At 44.2% G+C, this 22258-nt stretch overlaps 1 protein-coding gene across 1 annotated transcript; it reads right to left on the bottom strand.

Moving 5' to 3' along the window:
- Positions 1 to 1282: 1282 nt before the first annotated feature.
- DUSP5 (dual specificity phosphatase 5) lies at positions 1283 to 14640 on the bottom strand. Its single transcript, XM_081912123.1, has 4 exons — positions 13940 to 14640; positions 8243 to 8385; positions 5916 to 6135; positions 1283 to 3862 (listed from the first exon to the last, which is right to left on the bottom strand). The coding sequence occupies exons 1-4, from the start codon at positions 14370 to 14372 to the stop codon at positions 3435 to 3437; spliced, it is 1224 nt and encodes a 407-aa protein (XP_081768249.1). The 5' UTR covers positions 14373 to 14640; the 3' UTR covers positions 1283 to 3434.
- Between the last annotated feature and the right edge of the window lie 7618 nt (positions 14641 to 22258).

Here is a 22258-nt window from a genome sequence, read left to right as displayed (position 1 = left end):
GGCTTCCCAAAAATGTTCCAAAACTGGAACACTCACTTCTGGGTTTCAGTTGTTTGGGAGCAGATTTGTTTGGGAGCCAAGACTTTTGAGATCCAAGGTTCAACTGTATTTAAAATGCCAAGGCTCAATATAATGTAAGAAATGCACTGTTCTATACATGAGAGTCCTGCTTTGTGAACACTTGCTCTGCAAATATTGTTACCCAGTGGCGTAGCGTGGGTTGTCAGCACCCGGGGCAAGGCAAGTAATTTGTGCCCCCTAACCCGTGGATTTGCGCCCCCTAACCCTAACCCCCAGATGTTGCGCCCGGTGCGGCCAGCCCCCCCTGCACCCCCCACGCTACACCACTGTTGTTACCCAAACATGAGGCATTAGTACCCAAATGTCACTTATACACACTGCAGATTCAGATATTGGAACAGAAAGCATTTTTTACTTCCTTGTTGGCTGAGGAACAGAGGGGGAGTGACTGAACAAATCAGAGGACATTTGGGTTCCACCACCCCCGTCCTCCCCACCTTTTATGGTTGGGAATGCATTAGAAATTTCCCCATAGGAATCAAGGGAAATTGCAGACTCCTTACGCAAACACTTGCCTAATGAACATTTCCCAGGAAACACATTGTGTTCATAAAGTGGGACCTGCGTGTATTTGATTTATCCAACGTGGAAGCCCTGTGCATTACAGAGGGGTTTCTAAAGAGCACACTCTTATTTACATGGGTACGGAATACTTGAACCTCATCAAAATCCTATGGTGAGCCATATTTTATAGAACTCTCACCAGAGCATGGTTCCATTTGAGGGCATAGGTAGGCATAAATAAATACATTCAATCAACTGCCTTTGAAACCTATTTTTTATTGGCTTGATCATCCTAACTAACTCTCCTTCAGAAAGTAGCTGCTGTAGTTTTGAGGGTATTGAGAGCTTTGTTAAGCAGTTTCCTACTCTCTTCACAGAACAGCAGCAATCAAAGTCCTTGGTGTAAAAGCCATGATAGTTACATGCATTTGAAACTAGGTTGTGAATATTTTAATTAGGTAGAGCTTTTAAAATGGTGTGTGTGCCCATGCTTGCACACGCAGGCCAGGCTTCCCTGCCCCCACATGGTATAGTAGTATCTCTAAAGAGCTTCAAGGGTTCTGTATTTTAGTTGGCATTTAGTTTTCCATTCTATGAATTGCATCTTGAACCTTGCAGGTAATATTTTCACATGTTGTCTGACTTGGTGCATATAATCCACGGAACAAAAACTTTCAAATTCTGTTATTTTTTACGGTTTTATTTTTTTTTAAAAAAAGGTCTCATATTCACATTCACAAGTTTTCCAGGCAGTTATTGCCATTTCTCACATTTAGAAAAAAAATGTGACCGAACAAAGCAACAACAGCACATTGAGCCACCTGTAGACATACAAGCTAGACACACAGATCCCCTGGAAAAAAAGGACCCCAGTTGGCTTGGAAATGATGTTATTCCACAGCTAGAAATGTGTTATGGAAGAGATCGATCAGTACAGGCAAAAGCAAGCCACATGACGTTCAACAAGACCACATAATATATAAATGGATAACACTTCAATGGGGAGATGCATTGTTTGCAAGCTGCCCCCTTCCAACTTTTTCTTAAAATCTTAAAATGCAGTAAATCTAATTGCAATGAAAAGAGAAAAAGAAATTTTCATTGGATAAGCATTAAAAAAATTTCAAGCATTCCTTTACATAACCAACTGCTGTAGAACTGCCTGCTCTTTTAAAATCCCTTCTTTGCTGCTCTTTAGTAGAGTGCATACTGTTAGAAGAGGAGGCAGTCATCTCTCAACAGAGGTCCAAGTCTGGAGCGGGGTGACAATATGGCCTGTGAACAACCTGTGCAGCTCCACCCATTTATTTTTTGCAGCCTATTAGCTCAGCAGTATGTCCTACTTATGGCTGTTACTGAACTGCAACTGAACCAATCTGTGCTTTGGCCATTTGCATCAAGCCAAAATAAAGCTGTAGAACACAGGTTCTGCATTGCAGAACCCTACTTGAACTTTCAACTGTGGGATTTCAGGAACAGATTAGCCAGTCTGGAAAATGTGTAGCCTTCCTGATGTTGCGGGACTATAAATCACCTCTGATTTGGCCATGTTGTCTGAAGCTCATGCCAATGCAGACGTCCAACAATACCTGGAAGGTCAGCAATTCACCCCCCCCCCAAGTAACAGTACTTCTGTGCACATCATCAGCCTGAATTTGACTATACTTCACTCAAACGGTAGGTGCAACATGGCCACCATATGCCAGCCACACACAATTCTACTGGTGCCATTTGGGAATATGTGTTGCTACATCCAGTTACAGAGTTGGTAGGGTTCTACTATAGTGTTGGATGATTCTGAAATAGAACATAGCAGGTGTCCCCAGGGGAACAGGGGAAACCTCTTGTGTTTTGATAGGACCATGGTGTTTTAAGAATGAAACATCCCCTGGAAATAAGGCATCTCTGGAAACACAAGCTGGATTCAACTGGATGAGAAAGAGTGGAACCCCTATGATGTCACAGCCTTGGGACGTGCACAAGTTCCTCTTGGCAAGACTGCCTCGTTTTGCTATCCAGACTAGAAACTGACAAGCACCCAAGGCCTCTGGGGAAGGATAGACCTGGCCCCAGTTGTACAGCAGTAAGCAATGGTCACTGGATGTGGGAAGAAAGAAGTCTTCTGCTCCTAGCTTCTAACCCACTTGCAGCCTATGGTGTAGTACATATTAAAAACACACAAAACAGGAAAAAGCAAACATTCAAGTTTCTGCCATCACCGAAATGTCAGTGTTTGCTTCTTTTGTAAATTGTGCTTTTCATTACAGCTCTGCTTTCCTGACACAGCTGTTTATTGCTTACACTTTTGAAACAAGGCTATAATTAAAAGAGAGGGAGGGAGACAGCAACGGAGAAGCAATCAGACCAGACAGACTGTATGCGGCGTTCTCTCTACCCCAGCGTAGTCTGGAAGTATAGTAGTGTGTGCACAAACAGTCCAGAATTTATTCTAAAAAACCCTTAAACAGTGCACAACTTTTCTTTTTTAAAAAAAACATTCCTTCTTTTGAAAGCCTGATCTAGCCAGTGTCCATACACTTATGTTCTCAGCCATAATGAAGGGCATCTACTTCTGGGAAGAGGAAGAATGATCTTCTAGTTCAAAACACAAGCCTAGGACAATTTGAGCTACAGCAGGAGTTGGCTAGACTCAGCACAAGTTAACAACCTGAAATGGCATAGCTATCCCCCAAACTTAAATGCACTGAACAAAGACTCCATCTCAATGTAAAATGACTTTTCCCCCTTCCAGGTATAGACAGCCCCTCAAGTGTCCAGTTCTAGGTGAAATTCATGAGGTCCTCTGTATTGCATGTAGGTGAAATGTATCATTATACTCTCTACCAGGCTCAGGGGACTGTATTGTCTCTTGTTCCCAGGAGAGTCCAGCAGGATGAAGATGCAGCAATATTTAGCTGGTGGACAGGTGAGTGAATGGGCACGGAATTCAAAACTGAGGTAGGAAAAGCAAAACAGGAGCCTTCGAAGCTTTTGCCCAAAGCCAGCTCTTCGGTGAAGAAAGACACAGCATCCCTTTTGCAAGAGGCAACAGGAGGGCTGGGAGTCGAGGACAATATTTCTGACTCATACTGTAGCAGCTGGCCCATGAAGCCAAAGTTTGGTGAGATCAGACTCCTACGTTGCTTGATGTAATCAAAAGCCTCCTCCAGGCGGAACTTTCTCATTTTCATCAGATACGCCATACAGATAGTGGGAGAACGGGAAATTCCAGCTTCACAATGCACCAAGATCTTACCCCCTGCCCGTCTGGTGCAATCTAAAGAAAAAGAAGAACAGATGAGGGTGGTGATGATGCATTGAATATGTTATAAGTGGATGCCCACAATGGCAGCACAACATTCTGCAAACAATTGTCCAAAAGAGGTAGTGGGCTGACAGAAGGTGTTCCACAAATAGAATTAATGTCAGAATGCCGGAGGAGAAAATTTCCACTTTATTCACTAACACTGGCTGAAGCATTTAACGCATTTGTTCAAATAACAAAACTTAATAGCTATATGGTAGATTAATCACATTTGGATAAAGTTAAGAGGTTTGCCTTCCCCTCATCTAGCCGAACTATGGCAACAGATGTGTAATAAGGCAAATACTACAATGCCACAAAAGAATTGAATTCACAGTTAGGTTCTTTTCGAAAGCAGCACAGACCTTGCGGCAAAAGGTGTGGGCTTGCTGCATGTTCCCTCCCATCTGATGAGGAGATGTGCCTATTTTTCCATTGGGTAAGAGCACGAAATGTACTGCTTCTCTCCGCACCTTTTGTGGGCCTTTTTTGGTAGACCCTCGGCATGCATTTTGAGCAGGGATGTAAAGTCCCTGGGTTCCTGGGGTTTCTACCACAAAATGCACAATAAAGTAGCCTAACATCTCTAATTATAACCCTTGATAAGTGGCACTTGGATTTAAGTCAGGCTATAAATGGCTGAGGCAGAACCACCATTTTACGCAACGGGAGGCCCCCAAGTTACTCACACAATTCAATTATTGTTATAAGATTAAAAGGAAAATTCTGAAAATAAGCTCCTTGTGCAAAACGCGTTGATTAAAAATAGAACTTGCCCTGTTTGGCTGGCGTGAGAAATATATTACCCACATTTCATCTTACTGCATTCTGCTCTGGGTCACATCCTCAAAAATATGCCATAACAATTGAAGCATCCATCTATCTTAACATTTCTTGAATCCTCAAACTTTTCATTTTCAATATGGAGTTACTGTTTCATATATTTTAACATAATCATTATTTTAATGCTTGTTAATGCAATAATGTGTCCTAAACTGCTTCCTGCTACCAAAGCTTAGGGTACAGTACTGTATTAACAGACATTAAAATAATAGTACTTGCACTAAATGTAAAGCACTTAACATTTTCAGTAGTTCTCACAACAACACTATAAGGTAGGTCAGTTTTGTTAAACCCATACTGAAGTTGGGGGACAGAGACAGTGGCTAGCTTTAGGAACAAAATTTGAACCAAGGACTTCCTGGTTTATGGCTCCTTGCCATCCTGCTCAGGTAAATTGGAAAAAGCTGCTTCTCCTTTAAAAAATAGACAAAAAAGCAAGGTCTCTGTAGAACCATGCCTACAGGTTTGTGCAGCTTTTTCTTAAGTAACAGACGGAGTTACACTGCTTATGGCACACTGGCAGACATAGTCATTTCTATCATTTAGTAATCCTGCCCTCTCTACATATCTCAAATAGCCCTGGGTCACAGGTCAGCACCCCAGACTCTTCTTTTCCAGTCATGCACATTAAATACTCCTTTCCCTTGTCACAGAGAACTCCTTGCTTCACCACCCGTCCCCGCTATGCAGCCTCACTTACATGTTTGCCGGCTGAAAGATGCATCTAGCCCACAGAGGCCTATGCCACAGTAGTTTTTCTGTAGTTTATACCTCACCTTTCCTCAGTTAGCTCAAGGCGGGTAGCAAAATGAGTTTAACACAGTGAAATCATTTTTTTCTTCTTCTTTTTTTAAAAGCCTCCACCTTATATATATGGGGCTACTGGTCAGGGATGATGGGAATTGTAGTCCAAAAACAGGTGGAGACCAAAGTTTTGGAAACCCTGCTCTACAGCCATTTATCACGCAAAGCTTCCCTGTAATGAAATATTTTAACCACCCTACAGAAGGGGCAGGAAGGAGATGCACCTCCTGGTAAGTGAGAGAGCTGCGAAGCCTTATCACAGGCTCTGGAAGGGCTTTTTCCTTAACCCCAACAAAATGTATTTCGGGACATGTGGTTTGGTCTCTGATGGCGGCCTCCATAGAGGTCAGTATTATCTTCAATAGAGAAATACACCTACCAATAAATTCTATTGCTTCCTGGAAGTGTGAGCTGATGTCTGCTGTGTGATTGTCCTCCACTGGAATCCATTTATAGCAGTATTGATCCGTAAAGGGCTCGGAGCTCTTCCTGGAGACGTTCAGGAGTGCTGTAATGTTCAGATTGGCTAGGGACTCGCACTTGGAAGCATGGTAGGCACTGCCAAGGTACAGGAAAGGAAGGATCTCCACTGGGCCACCCTGGAAGGCAAAGAACCGCATATAATTACAGGCTCTCATTTGCTGTTTTTTCTTCCACACACACACAGACGCAGTAGAACACAGACAGCAGGGGCTGAGCTTTGGACAATTTTAGGGTGTTTTCCAGACATCACTGAGATCAGAGCTGTAGCACCCAGACAGGAAGTACTTTGCAAGAGGTGCAGTTCCTGCTGCGGGGGTAGAATTACTGTTGTGGTCTTGGCACAATGAGAGCTTTGCCAGCCCTGCTACTTCCGTACTGGAAGGGACTGCCCCTTAAGACCTGTGGGTTGTGAGCAATGCAAAGACTCTGATAGGGAGTCCTGGTCAACCACTTATCCACCCATATAGGATAATATGGTGGCTCACCAGCAAACCACTGTAACAGAAGACTCCTTACGAAAAATCAGTGGATTTGGTTTTTCTCATTCACATTTGCCATGTGTGGTATCACGAGCAATTTCACTCGTGGGTTTCTTTATGCCTCCCTCACCCCATGAAGCACACACCAAAAGGATTTTTACTTGTCCCTCCTGTCACCATGATGAAAAAAATGTAGGGGCAAGTTTCCCCCCACAACATCATACTAAAAATGTAGACACAAAGCCTGTTCAGTGTCTCTTGATGGAGCCTGGTAGGCATGATGTACTTTAACCAGAAGCTTCAAAGGTATCTTGACAATGCTATGCACTGTGTGCATTTGTTTTAAAGTTCAGTTTGAAAGAAAAACATGAACACATTACTGGGCTTAGCATGACACTCTTTTCATGCGTGCCTAATTAATAATTGCAGGATGGCAGCTGGCATGTGCCTCCTCTGACTTCAAGCTGTCTTAGCCTCCCAAAGCAGAATCAGCATGGGGCCCTCAGCCCTGCCACGTCAGAAACACAACACTCTCCCCTGCTGCTCTCAGCCACTCAAGTCTTCTCCCCCTTTGTGAATAGAAGGCGATAAACAAGAAAAGAAGCTACATGCTAGAAAACGTCACAGCGTTATATTTAGTGCCCAGAAAACCAAGCCAAGGCACCATTCATCTTTTATAAGGTGTCGGAAAACCTCTTTTTAATATATCACCTGTGGGAATACAAAGTATGCCATGTGTAACAGATCCCATGTGGGCAAGTGGTTGCACATGTCAAGGCTAGGACTGGGAAGTCCCGGGTTCAAATCCACTCAGCCTTGAAGCTGACTGGAGGTGACCATGTGTCTGCCACTCTCAGCCAAACAACCCCAAAGGGATGGTGTGGGAATAAAATGGGGAGAAAAACTGTTATACGAGTTCCTCAGAAGAAATGTGGGATAGAAAGGTAAATACTACTATTAAGTTCTGAGGAGTCTCCCACTCTTGACTCCCCCCCCCAAAATAAAATACTTAGGTAGAAATATTTTCCATTCCTAGTCTTTCTGAAGAAAATATTTTACCATTTATAGATGAGAAGGGGAAGCATAGGCCCCAGCAACAGGTACAGGTGGTGGGAGGGAATACTAAAGGAGCACATTGTGTATATATATACCGGTATATATAAAACTTCCAATAAAGAATAGAATAGAATAGAATAGAATAGAATAGAATAGAATAGAATAGAATAGAATAGAATAGAATAGAACAGAATAGAATAGAATAAATTTACAGCTGGCTTGCAATGGGAGGGAGAGGTAAGGTGATAAATCCCCACTCAGTTTGAAAGGTTGTTGGGTGAACCCTTGGCCATATTCAGTCTCTCAGGCTAAACTACCTTACAGGACTGTTGTGAGGGAGTGAAGCATGTCTAGCTCCTTGGGGGAAAGGTGTGAACAGGAAGGTGTCACTATACAGTTCTTAAGAGTTACAAACTCTTTACATATTAGGGAAGAAGAAGAGGGGGGGGAAATAGGTGGCTTTGACGGCATCTATCTCTCTTCGTTTTAAGGCCACTTGTCTTCAAAAGTGCATCACACTCAGACTTCTTATTTGAAACATGACAAACATGCACGCCGAGTCCTTTTGTCACATCGCCAGACATGAATAAAAGAGTGAACTAGTCAGCTACGAACAGGATGATGACAGGAAGAGCCCCTGAGGAGCCAGAGCGTGGGTGGGATTACTCATATCTTCCCCTCAACACACCTGATCATATGCTGGTTTGTGGTGGATGCACGGCTTCTCGTAGAGGCTGCTGGTGCTTCTCTCCGTTTCAGGTCTCTCTTGGGATATGGGTTTTACATCTATGCAAAACTCAGGATACTGCAAATAAAAGGTTTCGTAGCCTCCTGAGGAGAAAGAAGCAAACAAAGAAATGTCAATTAATAGGGTTCAGAAGTGTGTGGGGTGGATTAGTTTAATTGTTCCTGATGGTCAATTAATTTCAGGCTGTGATAGTTCTCACTGCATGATGAACATTTTATGAATAAGTGGGGAAGTTTTTCCTACCCCAGCTAAACAGGGTTCAAAATTAGGGGGGCGCCAGGCGTTTTGTGCCTGAAGATTCTCTATTTGTGAGCATCTCCAAAAGTCTGGGTGCCATTTTTTGCACTTGGCTGACCCTCAAGGATTACTGAAATGTATGTGCTTTGAAGCCTCACAATATATGTTAAGGAGTTTAACAATAAAGATACAGCGGTTTGAAAACTGAGGTGTGGTACCAATATTTTTATTGTAAATACCAAATTAAACATGTACTGTATTAACAATATCTGCTAAAAATGTGATACAGTGGTACCTCAGGTTACATACGCTTCAGATTACATACACTGCAGGTTACAGACTCCGCTAACCCAGAAATAGTGCTTCAGGTTAAGAACTTTGCTTCAGGAGGAGAACAGAAATCGTCCTCCCGCAGCGTGGCAGCAGCGGGAGGCCCCATTAGCTAAAGTGGTGCTTCAGGTTAAGAACAGTTTCAGGTTAAGTACGGACCTCCGGAACGAATTAAGTACTTAACCTGAGGTACCACTGTACAGTGTTTGCATCCCGAACAGAAAGTAAGACGTGACAGCGCGTCTGCGCGTGCCGCGTTTCGCCGCTTCCGCGCATGACGTCATTTTGACCGTCTGTGCATGCGCAAGCGGCGAAACCTGGAAGTAACACGCTCAACCTGAAGCGTATTTATCTCGAGGTATGACTGTATTAACAATGTGTCACTTGCGTATTAATTCATGCTCATCAAAATAATAAATAAAAAGTGTTGCTGACATACAACCCCACCCATGGTGACTAGACATTCTGTTTTGGGCCCACAACCCAGATCCCAGGAGCCATTTGGCTCCTAGCTTTTCTATCCCATTTTCTAACACTGCAGCTAAATAGCCACAATTAAAAGAAAAACAGTATGGCAGTTAAAGGTTGGTGACAGAGATTGTGATTCTTTGCCAGCAGAAATCAGCCGACTCTGTTTCAAAGATTAAGACTAACACCAACAATTCTCCATTTACTTCTGAGACATTTATTATCGTACAGCTTCATGTATTGTATCCATTTGAGGAAGGGCAAGTTCCGAGAGGCTGTTCTGTACTGATTAATAACTTCCATTCCGTTGTGTTATGGTAAATGAAATGGATCCATTAAGAGCCATAAAACTTAATTAAATCCTATGATGGGATCAGACAACAAAACAGCCCCAGATGAGTGCTTTTTTTTTTAAACTGTGAGATAAATTAGTTAGGTTCTCTGCACAATTAGTGAAAATGAGCGTATCTGTTAAGCTCAGACCTTGGATGAAATTGTGAAACATGCAAATCAGCTACACCTTGAGCAAACTTGTGCTTTCAAACATGTTATACTACATGGGTTTCTATGTCTTTTGTTCAGGTCTCTGAAAGGATATGTTTACTTGGGAAACAAAACCCATAACTTGTTTCAGTGAATAACTGTCATGGAAAGTGCTGTACTGCACTGCTACATCTTCTCAAAGATAAATTGCAGCAATGGATAAATTGACGTTCTGAAACTCTACCTAAGGAATCACACCTAGGATCTTACAAGCCTGCATTTTAAACCCTTCTTTCTTAAGATTTCTATTCTGCTACATATTCTATGCCATGGGTAGGCAAACTAAGGGCCGGGGGATGGATCCGGCCCAATCGCCTTCTAAATCGGAATCAGTGTGTTTTAAATGAGTAGAATGTGTCTACTGAAAGCTTGCTGACCCCTGTAATCTATGTCCTTGAGTAGCTGTATGCTGAAACATTCTTAGCAGGATATTGACAGTGAGGAAATACAGAACTAAGGAACCAGTCCAAAGTCAGTGGAAGTGTAGATTCCATGAATCTTTTACAGATTCATTTAATCCAGCCAGAACGCAGAAGCTTAATTATCCTGCATTTAAAATTCCAGTTTACCCTTGTTAAAAGCCACTAGCTGAGCCTTAAAAAAAATTAACAGAGAATGTGTCCCCTTATCAACTAAAGCTCTGAATATTTTTTTTAAAGATTACATTGATCTATCACATATTTGCTGAATGAAAAAAAAATTCTCCTTAACACTCAGCAGAATGGGAGAAAACACAACTATTCTGGAGCAACAGCTCATTTCAGAGTACTGTGGTCACCTGAACAGGGCTCTCTGTATGGGTTTTCAAGAAGGCCGTGAAAACTGTTATTGTTAGAAGCCAGCTTTTCTCCTCGACCTTGTTCTTAAATATGTTGCTATTTCATTCCACATCCTCTTTCTATAACTCCTGACAGTTTATTTATAGGGATTTTATATGGTGAGCTTTCCTCAATTCTATGCCCATGGATTCACAAACCAAGGGAACCAGCCAAACGGATTTCTCTTGGGTGGCTGGTGCCTTTGCTCAGGAGGCTAATAGAAAACCAGGAGCCTTTGGGGATCAGGAGATTTGCAGGCAGTTCTTAAAGTGAGTCACCTTTTCAAGTCCTCCAGTTCTCTCTCTCTCACAAACACAGACACACACTTCTGCTCCCCCACTGGCTGAACTCTGTTGCTATTATTTCTGCTAATGCTACATTACTCATCTTGTGAGAGGGGTAGGCTTCCTTTTCACCACCAATGATTAAAATCCTATGCATAACAAAGTGGCAGAAGAATCCAGCATTATTTTTATTGGCATTTACAGCTGCAGCCTCTCTCATGAAAAATGACTGCTTTATTTTATAGGTGGGGGAAAGAGCCCACACTAGACCCTTTGAGGATGCCCCCTGCCCAAGGCTGACAATTCAAACGATAAAGCCTATCACAAATTTAAACATTGCCGCATATGAAATACAATGAATTAACGAGGGCTGGAAGTTTATATAAAAGGGGGGGGGTGCTGAAAAGGATTGTGTCATTCCGCAGTAAAAACAATTCCCTGAAGAGCGAGGCTGCGTTTATGGCGGCTGACAAGAGTTCTGACTCACACCTTTATCTCACTAGGACTGCCCAAGTCCAACCCCAATCAAAAAACTTCATTCCATTCAACCGTGAATTTTCTCTCTCATGTCACAGTTCAGACAAAACCCTTGGGATAAACCCCGGGACTCTTCTGTTACTTCATAGTGAACATTCAAACGGAACTAAAAATATAGCAAGAGTCTCAAGAGCTTGTGACTCACACAGAATTCGCCAATTTAGCCAGCTTCTGGAAGATGGAAACCTGTGGCAACAACAGAGCGTTCTATTTAAGGATGTGCAACTTAAGATTGCATTCAGACTACAGGCTCGCTTTTCAAAAAGATAGTTTCCTACTGTGGCAGCACACTCTTAAATGCTCTTCATTTTCGTTTTATAAAATCAATTGCTATCGGCAGGCAGTTTTGGCTGCTTACATGCCATGCCTTTCAAGTATATTCAATGTGTGTTCTTGACTTCAGAATTCTGGGCACTGTAGTTCCCAGCAACCCTTTTAACCAGCTACTGTGCCCATAATTCTTTGGGGAGGGGGGAGAATATGCTTTAAAGGTATGGGGTCTACATAGATGGCCTAGAATAAAAGTGAGCTCTTAAAATGTGGATTGGAAGAATTCAAAGCAAATAGCCGCACAGAATTTGCCATACCAGCATGCCTAAGGACTGGATGGCAGGAAGTCTTTGCGGGGGACGGGACTTTGATATGATTGACATCCAGAAGAATTTAATATTCTGCTGTAGGCAAAGCCACCGAATAACCCAAAGCTGCACCAAGTTGTGAACACTGTCTTAAAATAAAAAGGTTTCTTATCTTGCAATATGTAGGGGAGGAGGGTGAAGAGAGCTGCAGCCAAGCTTCAGGGTGGCAATAAGGAGCTTTGGAAGGGAACGTATTAGCAGCTTCACCTCATGAAGTTTGTGGTGCAAAGGTCACTCCTTGAAAGAAAGCGGTACCACTACCACATTCCTCTGCCCCACACCCGCTTAGCTCCATAGATAGGGGCCACAAGACTTCCACAATCTTTCTGTACATCTACGTTCTTTATATATAGGGGTAAGGGCAAATGTGAAGTCCACTTGAATTAGGCACACACTGTACGCAGAAAGTTTGCTTCATGCTCAGTGATAAAAATAGACTGCCATTTTCACACAAGGAGGATCGAACCTGCAGGCAGTCTGCATAAAAACATGCAGCACCTTTAACAGGACCAGCTCCCATAATAACTCTCGGTCCTATTCTGCTACATACAAAGGGGCAATTGTTTACTTTTCCCACTCTTACAATTTAGGTGGAAAAGAGGTTGGCATCTATGACCGTTGGCATCTGCCTGTCTTGGGAGACACTGGAAGAGTGCGCATTGGCATCTATATTTCTTTTTAATTTCGTAATTTACAGGAAACTGCCCTTTAGAGGGCACTGCTGAGTTTTTACACTGCTGAACTCCTTTTTATTAAAAGAGCAGGGGCATTATTATGTATTATAAACCTTGGTTTCTACCTCCAACCCATCCCATGTATTAGTATACAGCATTTCCGATAAATTTACTCAAAGATTATAGTATTACTGAGCAGGCCAGGAACACTTTAATAGTGTCCAGCATTTTGGAGTTTGGGATACTTGCCCGTGTCCACAGGGGTAATTTATTCTACAACTCTGAATCCCCCCAATCCCACATTTCTCTTTAGATGAACGTTTGATATTTTAACCCAGTGAGGAAGTGAGGATGCTGACCGTAATTAGTCACGCAGGTTTCCCTTCACTAGACAACTGAACATCATTTCAATGCACCTATTCAATTTAAAGTTGTTTTATTTTCACCACCAGCCGATTTATCTCTTGTCCGTTGATGGGGAAAACTTTGGGGAGACTATGGAAAGGGGGAAATATATCCACCCAGCAGCAGCAAGCCTCTAGTCATGATTCCCTACGCCGTGCGAGTGCCTTGGCACTCTCCAAGACACACGTTGCTTTAGGCGAGGAACCCACTGCCTCCCTCGAGATCTGCAAAAGCTTTGCAGCCCGGTATTACTTATCCAATATCAGCATCTCCTCCTCAGACATTAACGGGCGGGGGGGGGGTCTCCAGGTTCCTGGCATCGGATACTGAGGGGACGGGCTAATTCGCGTGAAACTATTATTGCATTCGCGTTAAATTAAGTTTAGGAAACAGGCGAGGCGAGCCTAGCAGGACCAGACTTCGGTCGGCGGACGTCCTAACCAAAAGCTCGAGGAGGCAGAGCAACAGAAGGCGGTTACACCTCTCTGGCTTCCCGATCGCTCCTCTCTTTCCTACCCCGAGATCTCGCCTTCTAGGGCAGGCAGGAGGGTCCGGCTCCTTAGCCGTCGTGCAGGCGAGGGAAATGACTCGCAGAACTCTTTGGCCGGGAGAAGAGGCTCCCGCCAAACTCCGCCACTAAAGCAACCCTCCAAAGCCCCCGCGGCTCCCCGCCCTCGCCTCTCCCCCTCGGGCCGCCCCTCACCTCGCAGGAAGCAGACCCTCGCTCCGGTCTCCGGCAGGCTGGCCAGCAGCGTGTTCAGCACGATCTGCGCCGTGCTCTCCTTCTTCAGCTTCCGCCAGTGCCGGGTGTTTTGATCCAGGACGACCACGGCCGTCAGCAGCCGCCGGGAGGGCACCGCATCACCCCCTTCCCTTTCCTCCTCTTCCTCCTCCGGGCAAGCCCCAGGCAGGAGCAGCCGCCCTCGGGCTGCTTCGTCGGGCACCACGAAGTGCAAGGGCACGGGCCGCCCGTGGGCGCGGCGGATCACCACCGAGTTGAGGTTCACGTTGAGCGATCCGCGGAGGCAGGAGGCCGAGTAGGAGAGGTACGGTCTGCAATCCAAGACCAGGCAGCCGGCGGGCTCCTTCCGCAGGAGCTGCTTGAGCTGCCGGGAGTCAAGAGCGGTTACCTTCATCGTCGCCTTCTGCCCCCTATAGTTCCCTTCCCTCGGGGAGGCTCGGGAAAGCAGCGCAGCCAGGCAGCGATTAAACTAAGCGGGTCTGGAAACAGGCACCCCGCCTTTTTTTGCTTTTAAAACGGAGCCGGAGGGGCTGCCAACCCGCTTCCTTTTAATGCCCCTCCTGGCTGCGGCGCGCCCCTCCCAGCCTTTGCATTTCCCTTCGCGTAACTCCGGTCAGGGGATTCCGCTTACAAGAAGAGGCAATTTATCTGAATGAAACGCCGGAGCCGCGCGGCGCTGTCCATATAAGGCGACTGACGTCACAGAAACGTTCCCAAGCTGGCACGCCTCTTCTTGCTAAGCCGTGCCCGCTCGTGGAGAGAGAGAGAGAGAGAGAGAGGAGATTCCCTCCCCCAGGAAGAGGGAACGCAGAGGCGATGCTCAGTAAAGCGTTAGTCAGACTTCTTGAAGCAAAGGAAGTTGAAGAACGCCTCAGAAATTCTCTAGTCATCAGAAAGCCCTCCTCACACTCACACTCACTCAATCATCACTTGCTTCCGTCGACTTACTAAGAGAGGGAAGGAAGTGTGATGGTGGCGGTGATGATGGTGGTAGCTGCGGGGAGCAGAGGTTGCTCGCTGCTCAAGTTGCAGTGGGCAGGCCCTTAAGCTGCCCAGTGCAGGCCGCAGTTATTAAAATGGCTGAAAGTGGGGATGCAGACGGATGAAAAACAGCCCCTGTTGAATTTCTGTCTGCGGCACAGCTGTTAAATGGACAGATGATATACAGTATAGGCATGTGCAAAGGGCTTAGCATAGATTTTGGGGAGGGCTGGTTTTAGCACATCTCATCCCACACAAGACACCTTGGGATGCTGCCATTTTAGCAGGGCAGGTTCCAGAGGCAGCACAGTTTTCTTTGCTCCAGGAGTAGGGTAGATGTGTGGTGGTATGCCTTTCTTGACAGAAACTACATTATTATTATTATTAGAAAGTATCCCTTTGAAAATGGGAGTAAGCTTACATAAAGTCCTATGTAAAGTGAAACATTTTATCTGAAAAGGGAAGAAGCAAACTCTTAATCACTGTAGTGCACAGTTTAGCAATGACTTGAGGATGGTTTTATTACGTATGTGTTGTTTACACATTGCTTCACCCAGGCTTGTAAAGAATGTACCATTTTGATTTCATGCAAACCATACGGGCAACTGCTGCTTTGTCATGCACTGATCTCAAGTAGTCTTTAGGGCAGACTACCGGAGTTAGGAGCCCAGGATGACCATGTTAGGTGAAAGTCACCTGTGTATTTTAAAATCCTTTGATTATCCCTTGGCAGTCTTCTCCCACTTCTCTTAATATGGATTACCACCGTTCACAAGTTCTGCCTTCCTCAACTGAAAAGTCACCATGTACCTTTCCAATTAGTACAGGAAAACATATTCCCTCACTGGCCTGCCTATTCCTGGTGCTGGCCTGCCAGCAGACTCAGATGTAATACAGAGCGTAGCCATACTTCTCTGAATTACCTGCCCACCAATCCTTGTATCCAAGGCAAAAATTTAGTCAGTTTCACTTCTGCAAGTCAACTTGCTGTGATTTTCCTAGCTCTGTCCCCAACTGTATTTTTGTGAGAAAGAGAAGCCTTTAAGCATCTTTAACGATGACCTCTATGGACAGCTTCATGAGAAGGAAGAGTCTGGGGGTAAGTTTCCTGACATTCCTCAGGCATCCTGTGTGTGGGGGTTTTCCATTTGTGTTTGGTTGGCTACTAGTTGATGAGAACAAGGGGCTAGATTAGACAGACCTTTGGTCTGATCCAGCAGGGCTGTTCCTACACTCTTATGAAAAAAATCAAAACTGTACTGTTCATTCCAGTGTATGACTTTTTAAACAAAACACCTTAGAAAGGTGAGACAGCTAAGGGACAGGTTTCCAGTTTCATGGACATGGTAATAGAACAAATTGAGTCCCCAGTGTGGTACAGTAGTTAGAATGTTAGATTAGAACCTGGGAGACCAGGGTTCAAATCCCCAGGGCTCACTGAGTAACTTTGTACTAGTCACAGACTCCCAGACTAACCTATCTCACAAGATTGTTGTGAGAATAAAACAAGGAGGAAAAGAACCATGTACTCTACCTTGAGCTCTTTGGAGGGAAAGGTGGAATATAAACATTGTGTGTGTGTGTGTGTGTGTGTGTGTGTGTGTGTGTAGAATAAGCATACATCAGATGTATTTTCTTTTATTAGAGCAGCATGGGTGTAATATCATTGGGTAAGAAAACCCACCACCCAGGGTGTGAGTTCAGTCATTTTTGTTGATGTGTGTGCTACATTTTTAGTTCATAAAAATATATGAGGAGAGATCCCAGTGCATTACAAGGCATTGGGAAGAAGAGTCAGAACTTGGGAAAGACACTCACTCCCTGTACAAATACATTTGAATGCAGAAAGCAAGGAGATTAAAAAATAAAACGATGCTTTCTGACCCCTTTGGCTCCTGTCCTTCATAACTGATCAGCCTCCAGCACTTAAGGAAAAACCTGAACAGTGCATCCCCTCTGTGAGGCCACCAAGTGCTTCTGCTCATAGCTCAGCACTTCTGTAGTGGGAGGAGAAGTTAAAAGGTGAAAAAATACTCTATCCAAATAGGGATAACAACTCTATGGTGGTGGTAGCGGAGGACTAAGAATGAACTTGAGACAGAAAGCATGTGCTCACAATGACACGCAAATGCACAAAGATTGAAATATGGTTATAAAACCACCTTCCCCTAGGTCAGTGGAGCTGAATTTTTTCTCTCTCCATAGACCACTTGAAAACTGCAGAAGGTCTTGGCAGACCAATTAATGGTTGTTCTGCCTGTTGTAGCAATTGTACTTCCATAGAATTCAAATTGTAATGCAATAAAATACAATAAAAATCAATGAGGAACATTCAATCAGAAATCCACAGACATGCCATGGCCCACCTGAATGAAGCTTGTGGACCACAATTTGGGAACTCCTATCTGTCTTTCACAGGACACAGGCTCAAACGTGCTTTTTAAGTGGCATGTGTGGCTTTGGCCATTGTTTATAAAGAAGAATGTTGGTCATAGCCCTCTAAAAGAAAGTACCTCCCTTCCCCACTTCTTTTCCTTTCCTTGTTCTTTTGCTTTTCCCATTTCCTGTACGGCAGCCCAGGAAGGTCTTATGTGGATGTCAGCCTGAGTGAGCCCTGACACACAGGATGCCTGAGGAATGTCAGGAAACCTACCCCCAGACTCTTCCTTCTCATGAAGCTGTCCGTAGATGTCATTGTTGCAGATGCTTAAAGGCTTCTCTTTCTCACAAAAATACTGTTGGGGACAGAGCTGGGAAAATTACAGCGAGTTTGACTTTTGTTAAAGATTCCCCCCTTATCGTATATCAACAGTCCCTGGAGTAATATGTGAAACAGAGGGGGGAAATCACTCTCCTGATTCAATTTTAGGCAGCCTTTTCTGGTTGCCTTAGCAAGGAATGGAATACATTTAAGATGGCAACAGGGCCACCATTTACCATCTTCTCCTTTCACATAGAGAAGTCCAGGTTTTCTCAGAAGTATGGGCCTATGGCTTTCCTAAATTTGCTTTCCTATATATTTTATTTAGGATATATACTGTAAAGAGCTTTTTCTACACAGAGTCAGATCAAGGATACACCCAGCCCAGTAGGTCTCACAAAAAAGTGTCTCTCGGCCCTCTTATCCGAGATCCTATTAACTGGAAATGCCAAGGTTTGCATCTGGGACCTTACAGCACTAACACTGGGCAACAACATTCACCTAATATTTGTTGTGTCTAGTTAAGTGTCAAGTGCAGCCTGATCATTTGCTAAAGTTCTCTGTGAGCCACATCCTGGTCTTTTACTCTTCAGCCCAGGGGTGGGGAACGTGTAGCCTTCTGGGTGCTGCTGGACTCCAGCTCTCATCAGCCCCAGTTAGTATGGCTGGAGTTGGGAGGGCAACATCTGGAGGGCAGTAGGTTCCCCAGCCCTGATTTAGCAAGTGCTTTAATGAAACCCGTAATACTATTCCATTGTTACCAATGTGCATTTCCCCCCTTAAAGATGTATCTTCTGAAGTCACAAGGTTCTTACAAGTATATATACAATATTAGTCTCCCTTCAAGTGAGGTAACCTTTCTAAGAAACTATGGCAGGAATAACAAACATGGTGCCCTTCAGATGTTTTGGACTTTAACTCACACCATTCCTGATCATTGGCCATGGTGGCTGGGGCTGATGGGAGTTGTTTTCCATAATCTTCAGAGGGATCTATGTTGGCTATTCTTGTACTATGGACTATCCATACACTATGGGCTGTGTAACAGCTGCAATCCATGTAACTGCTTGGTGACCTGTTCCTATTTCATCAGGGGCAGAGCTCACAGCTACCTCAGAGAGCCACTAGAATGGCTTTTAATAGATGATCATAAGATGAGGAATCATTCTGTCATTAGAGAAGGATGCTTTGGGACTGAGCCCATCAGCTCCCATCTGAAAACCCAGTATCAATATCTAACCTTTGCTACTGTAAAACCCAGTTCCTATGGGCGCCTACACCAGCAGGGTAAACAACAAAAACACCCTGTTCTCATGAAAGCGATTTATTACGTTTTCTAGAAAGCCTGGGGTTAAGCCAGCGCATAGGGGCATTAAGGAATGAGGGTCATAACAGATGCTTCCCCTTTGGCGTGACTCATCTGTGCTTGTGTTTCACTTCTAGCAGGTTGCTAAACTGAGAAGTGAAAAAGGAGGTGCTTTTTTACTATTAAGGGAAACGCTGTGTAAGAAAAATACCCCAGCTTAGGTAGGAAATTCCCCTTCTTTCTCCTGTCAAACAATATCTCCTCCTTCTTCCCCATTTTACTGCCGTGGGATTTCTCCCCAAGACCGGGCTCCTGGTAATTTTGACACCTGTAAATGGAGAAGAATGTCAGTACCTCTGGCTTTTCCAGTCCCGGGGCTATGACAGAAGGAGAAGGGGCCCCTGTAAAATTATCACAAACAGCTGAACCTTGTCCCACAATGAATCAAGTCATTCAGCTGAGATGGATGTGGGCTTTGGTCACTTGCACGGGCTGCTGGATGACTATGTGTAAATACAATTTATACGCAACAAACAAGCTTAATCCTTAGCATAACTCTTTAAAGCAAGTCTTGTCCAGACTCTTAACACCTGCAAAGAAGGCTTCCTACATATTCCCCAATATCAACCATATTGAGCCCTATGTGTCATGATAGGCCAGGAGTCAGCTTCATCTGCTGAACAGCTGCCTGAAGGTGTGGAAAGTTGACTCCACCTGAAGCTGATCAGCCTTCAAGAACACAGAGGAAAAGGTTCTGATGAGAACCAGCTGGCTTCAGCCTTCCTAAGCACAGCTTCCAGCAGCAGTCAGATGCTGATAACAACTCTTGTAGTTCTTTGCCCTATCTTGCTGCTTCCTGCTTGTCTTGACCCTTGACCCTATGATCATTGGTTTCTCTGACCCCTGGACTGTCGGACCACATGGATTGCTGTTCACTTGACCCTAGGACTGAACCTGACATTGGATGCTGACTCTATGTCCAGGTAAGTATACCTCAGAGACTATTCTGGTTGGCTGGCCTCCTACTCCACTGAGCTCGGCACATAGCTGCTCAGCAATGAAACTACGATACTATGATTGTTAATGGAGGACCTGGTAGTGCTGGCTGCCTAGCGTTGATATGTGATGGGGCCTTCTTGGTGGTGGTTCCCCATTTGTTGAAATGCCTTCCCCTTTGATGTGATTCTGTCTCCACAATATTGTTGTTCAGGGGAGTTTTAGAACTTTCTTGTTTACCTAGGCATTTGATGGCTGAAAAATACGTTTTCTGGTAATCTAGATAATTATTTGCTACAAGGGATGTGACTGCTTGTGTGTGTGTGTGTATATACACAGTGGATACAGTTTCCCATCCCAATTCATACACAACACCATTCTTGTGAATTTTGTCTTTTCCCTTACATAGGTGAATTGATTGCACTGCAGTCTATTCTATTTCTTCCTTCTGGCTTCCTTCCTTTCCTACGCAAAGCAAATACACAGCGTATATATATAGTTGCATTATTTTAACTTCTATTATGTCTACTGCCCTGAGCTCCATTGAGACGAAGCGTGGGATATATATTTAAATTATAATAGTAGTAGTAATCTACACAAAAAAGGTTTTCTGTTGCAGGACAACTGCCCTGATTTGGTGTGCATATACATTAGTCAAGAGGGCATTCTTGGTAAACTTATAATATGCCGTCTATGCAAGTGGTTTAACAACACCAGGGTTATCTTGCAGGTCTTATCACCCAGTGCCTTCAGGGTCATGTATAACATCCACCTTCATTCACAGACTTAATAATACAGGCAACCTTTGTTTTGCATGGGGGCTATGTTCTGGACTGTGTGTGGGTTAGTGAAATGTGTGCAAGCCCACTCTGCCCCTGGCCCTTTTCATTGTCTTTATGATGTTTTGGTGCTACTTCTGGGTTTGGCACTGTGTGTGTTTGCAATTGCATGTCATTCAGACGCACCTAAGTCGGTCTTTGCCTGTATAATATTCTAAAGCAACATCACATATTCATCCAAAACATGCAAATCTCCTAAATGCAACACACATCTTAAGAGCAGAAGGAGGTATGTCATCTGAGCAGTGCCAGAACATTACCTTCTTTTGGATGCTCACCCTCTCTTTCCAGCAAACCTTGACACACAGCATAGAAAATTGGAATTGCTAGCTCTGCCCTGGAGCCCCTTCAGAGAAAGAAAACCCACACACTTATTTCTACATTCAGGCAAGCATTAATCCAATGCCAGGAGGACAATATCCTATTCCCAGGTACAGTATTGGAAAGGGCAGTAGTCTTGCTGAGGGGAAGTGAAGGGGAGAGATGTGAGTCAGTTCTAGAGGAGTTCAAAGGTCTGCAAGATCAGAGCACATTGCTGTGTCAGATGAGTGAATGCGCTTTATTTTGTGGGGCTGCATGACTTTTTCTGTGCCTGGCTGTATGGTTTTTTTGTTCTTGCCAGAAGGAAGAAATAGAATAGACTGCAGTGCAATCAATTCACCTATGTAAGGGAAAAGACAAAATTCACAAGAATGGTGTTGAGTATGAATTGGGATGGGAAACTGTATCCCTCTACACACAGAAGACCCTTTATGGCTGCAGATACCAGGGAAAAGGTTTAGTTAGTTCCACTTTAGTGATGCCCCTTATGTTTGCGCCCTTTGCTTTTGCCTACAGCAGCAAATTGATTTTATGGGAATGGCAGAACACTACGTACACTGAAGGGTAGGGGAGAAAGAGAACTAGAGGAGTATGGGAGGAGGGAGGTTGCAGGAGGAACAGAGTCAGGGCCAACACCAGATGGGCATGTCCCCAGAAAAGCACCAGAGGCATATTTTTATGAAATGTGGGACTGGAATGACACACTACTTGAAACATGAACAGATAAGGAGTCACCCCAACCTTCCTTCCCACCAGTGAAATCAATGGCACAGACACTATCCAATAGCTATGCTTGTCTCACAGGAAATGAAGAACAACAGTACGCTCCTTCATGACTAATGATCACCCACTAGGCCCTAAAGCAGTAGAAGGATTCCACTGCAGTGCATACAAGAGCCAGGATCTTCAACCAGATTTCCTGGCCCAGTAACTCTCTTTTTCAAAACAGTAGTTTTCAAAAGCAGAATTTCTAGCTTCATGCACATAGGCCAGAGAACGTTAACTTTTTGATGATGAAGGAAGGTGCAGTAAACCTTAGAGTCAGTTCTCACAGGAAACTCCAATATAAGTTTCAGAAGAATCCTCTTGGGTGAGCTCAAAGGCCTATCTAATCCAACATCCTGTTTCCCATGGTG

Source organism: Podarcis melisellensis (genome assembly GCF_964234715.1).
Source record: "Podarcis melisellensis genome assembly, chromosome: 5".
Taxonomy (NCBI): Eukaryota; Metazoa; Chordata; class Lepidosauria; order Squamata; family Lacertidae; genus Podarcis; species Podarcis melisellensis.
Note: the sequence above shows the minus strand (reverse complement) of the source record. Positions and strands in the feature narration are given on the sequence as shown.

What these genes read in the sequence shown, in the direction of transcription:
- DUSP5 (XM_081912123.1), bottom strand. Translation starts at nt 14,372, where the DNA reads ATGAAGGTAACCGCTCTTGACTCCCGGCAGCTCAAGCAGCTCCTGCGG. An exon ending in GAGGGTCTGCTTCCTGCGAG is followed by an intron (nt 8,386 to 13,939) that starts GTGAGGGGCGGC and finishes CTTTCTCCTCAG; the next exon opens with GAGGCTACGAAACCTTTTAT. An exon ending in GGAAGCAATAGAATTTATTG is followed by an intron (nt 3,863 to 5,915) that starts GTAGGTGTATTT and finishes CTTTTTCTTTAG; the next exon opens with ATTGCACCAGACGGGCAGGG.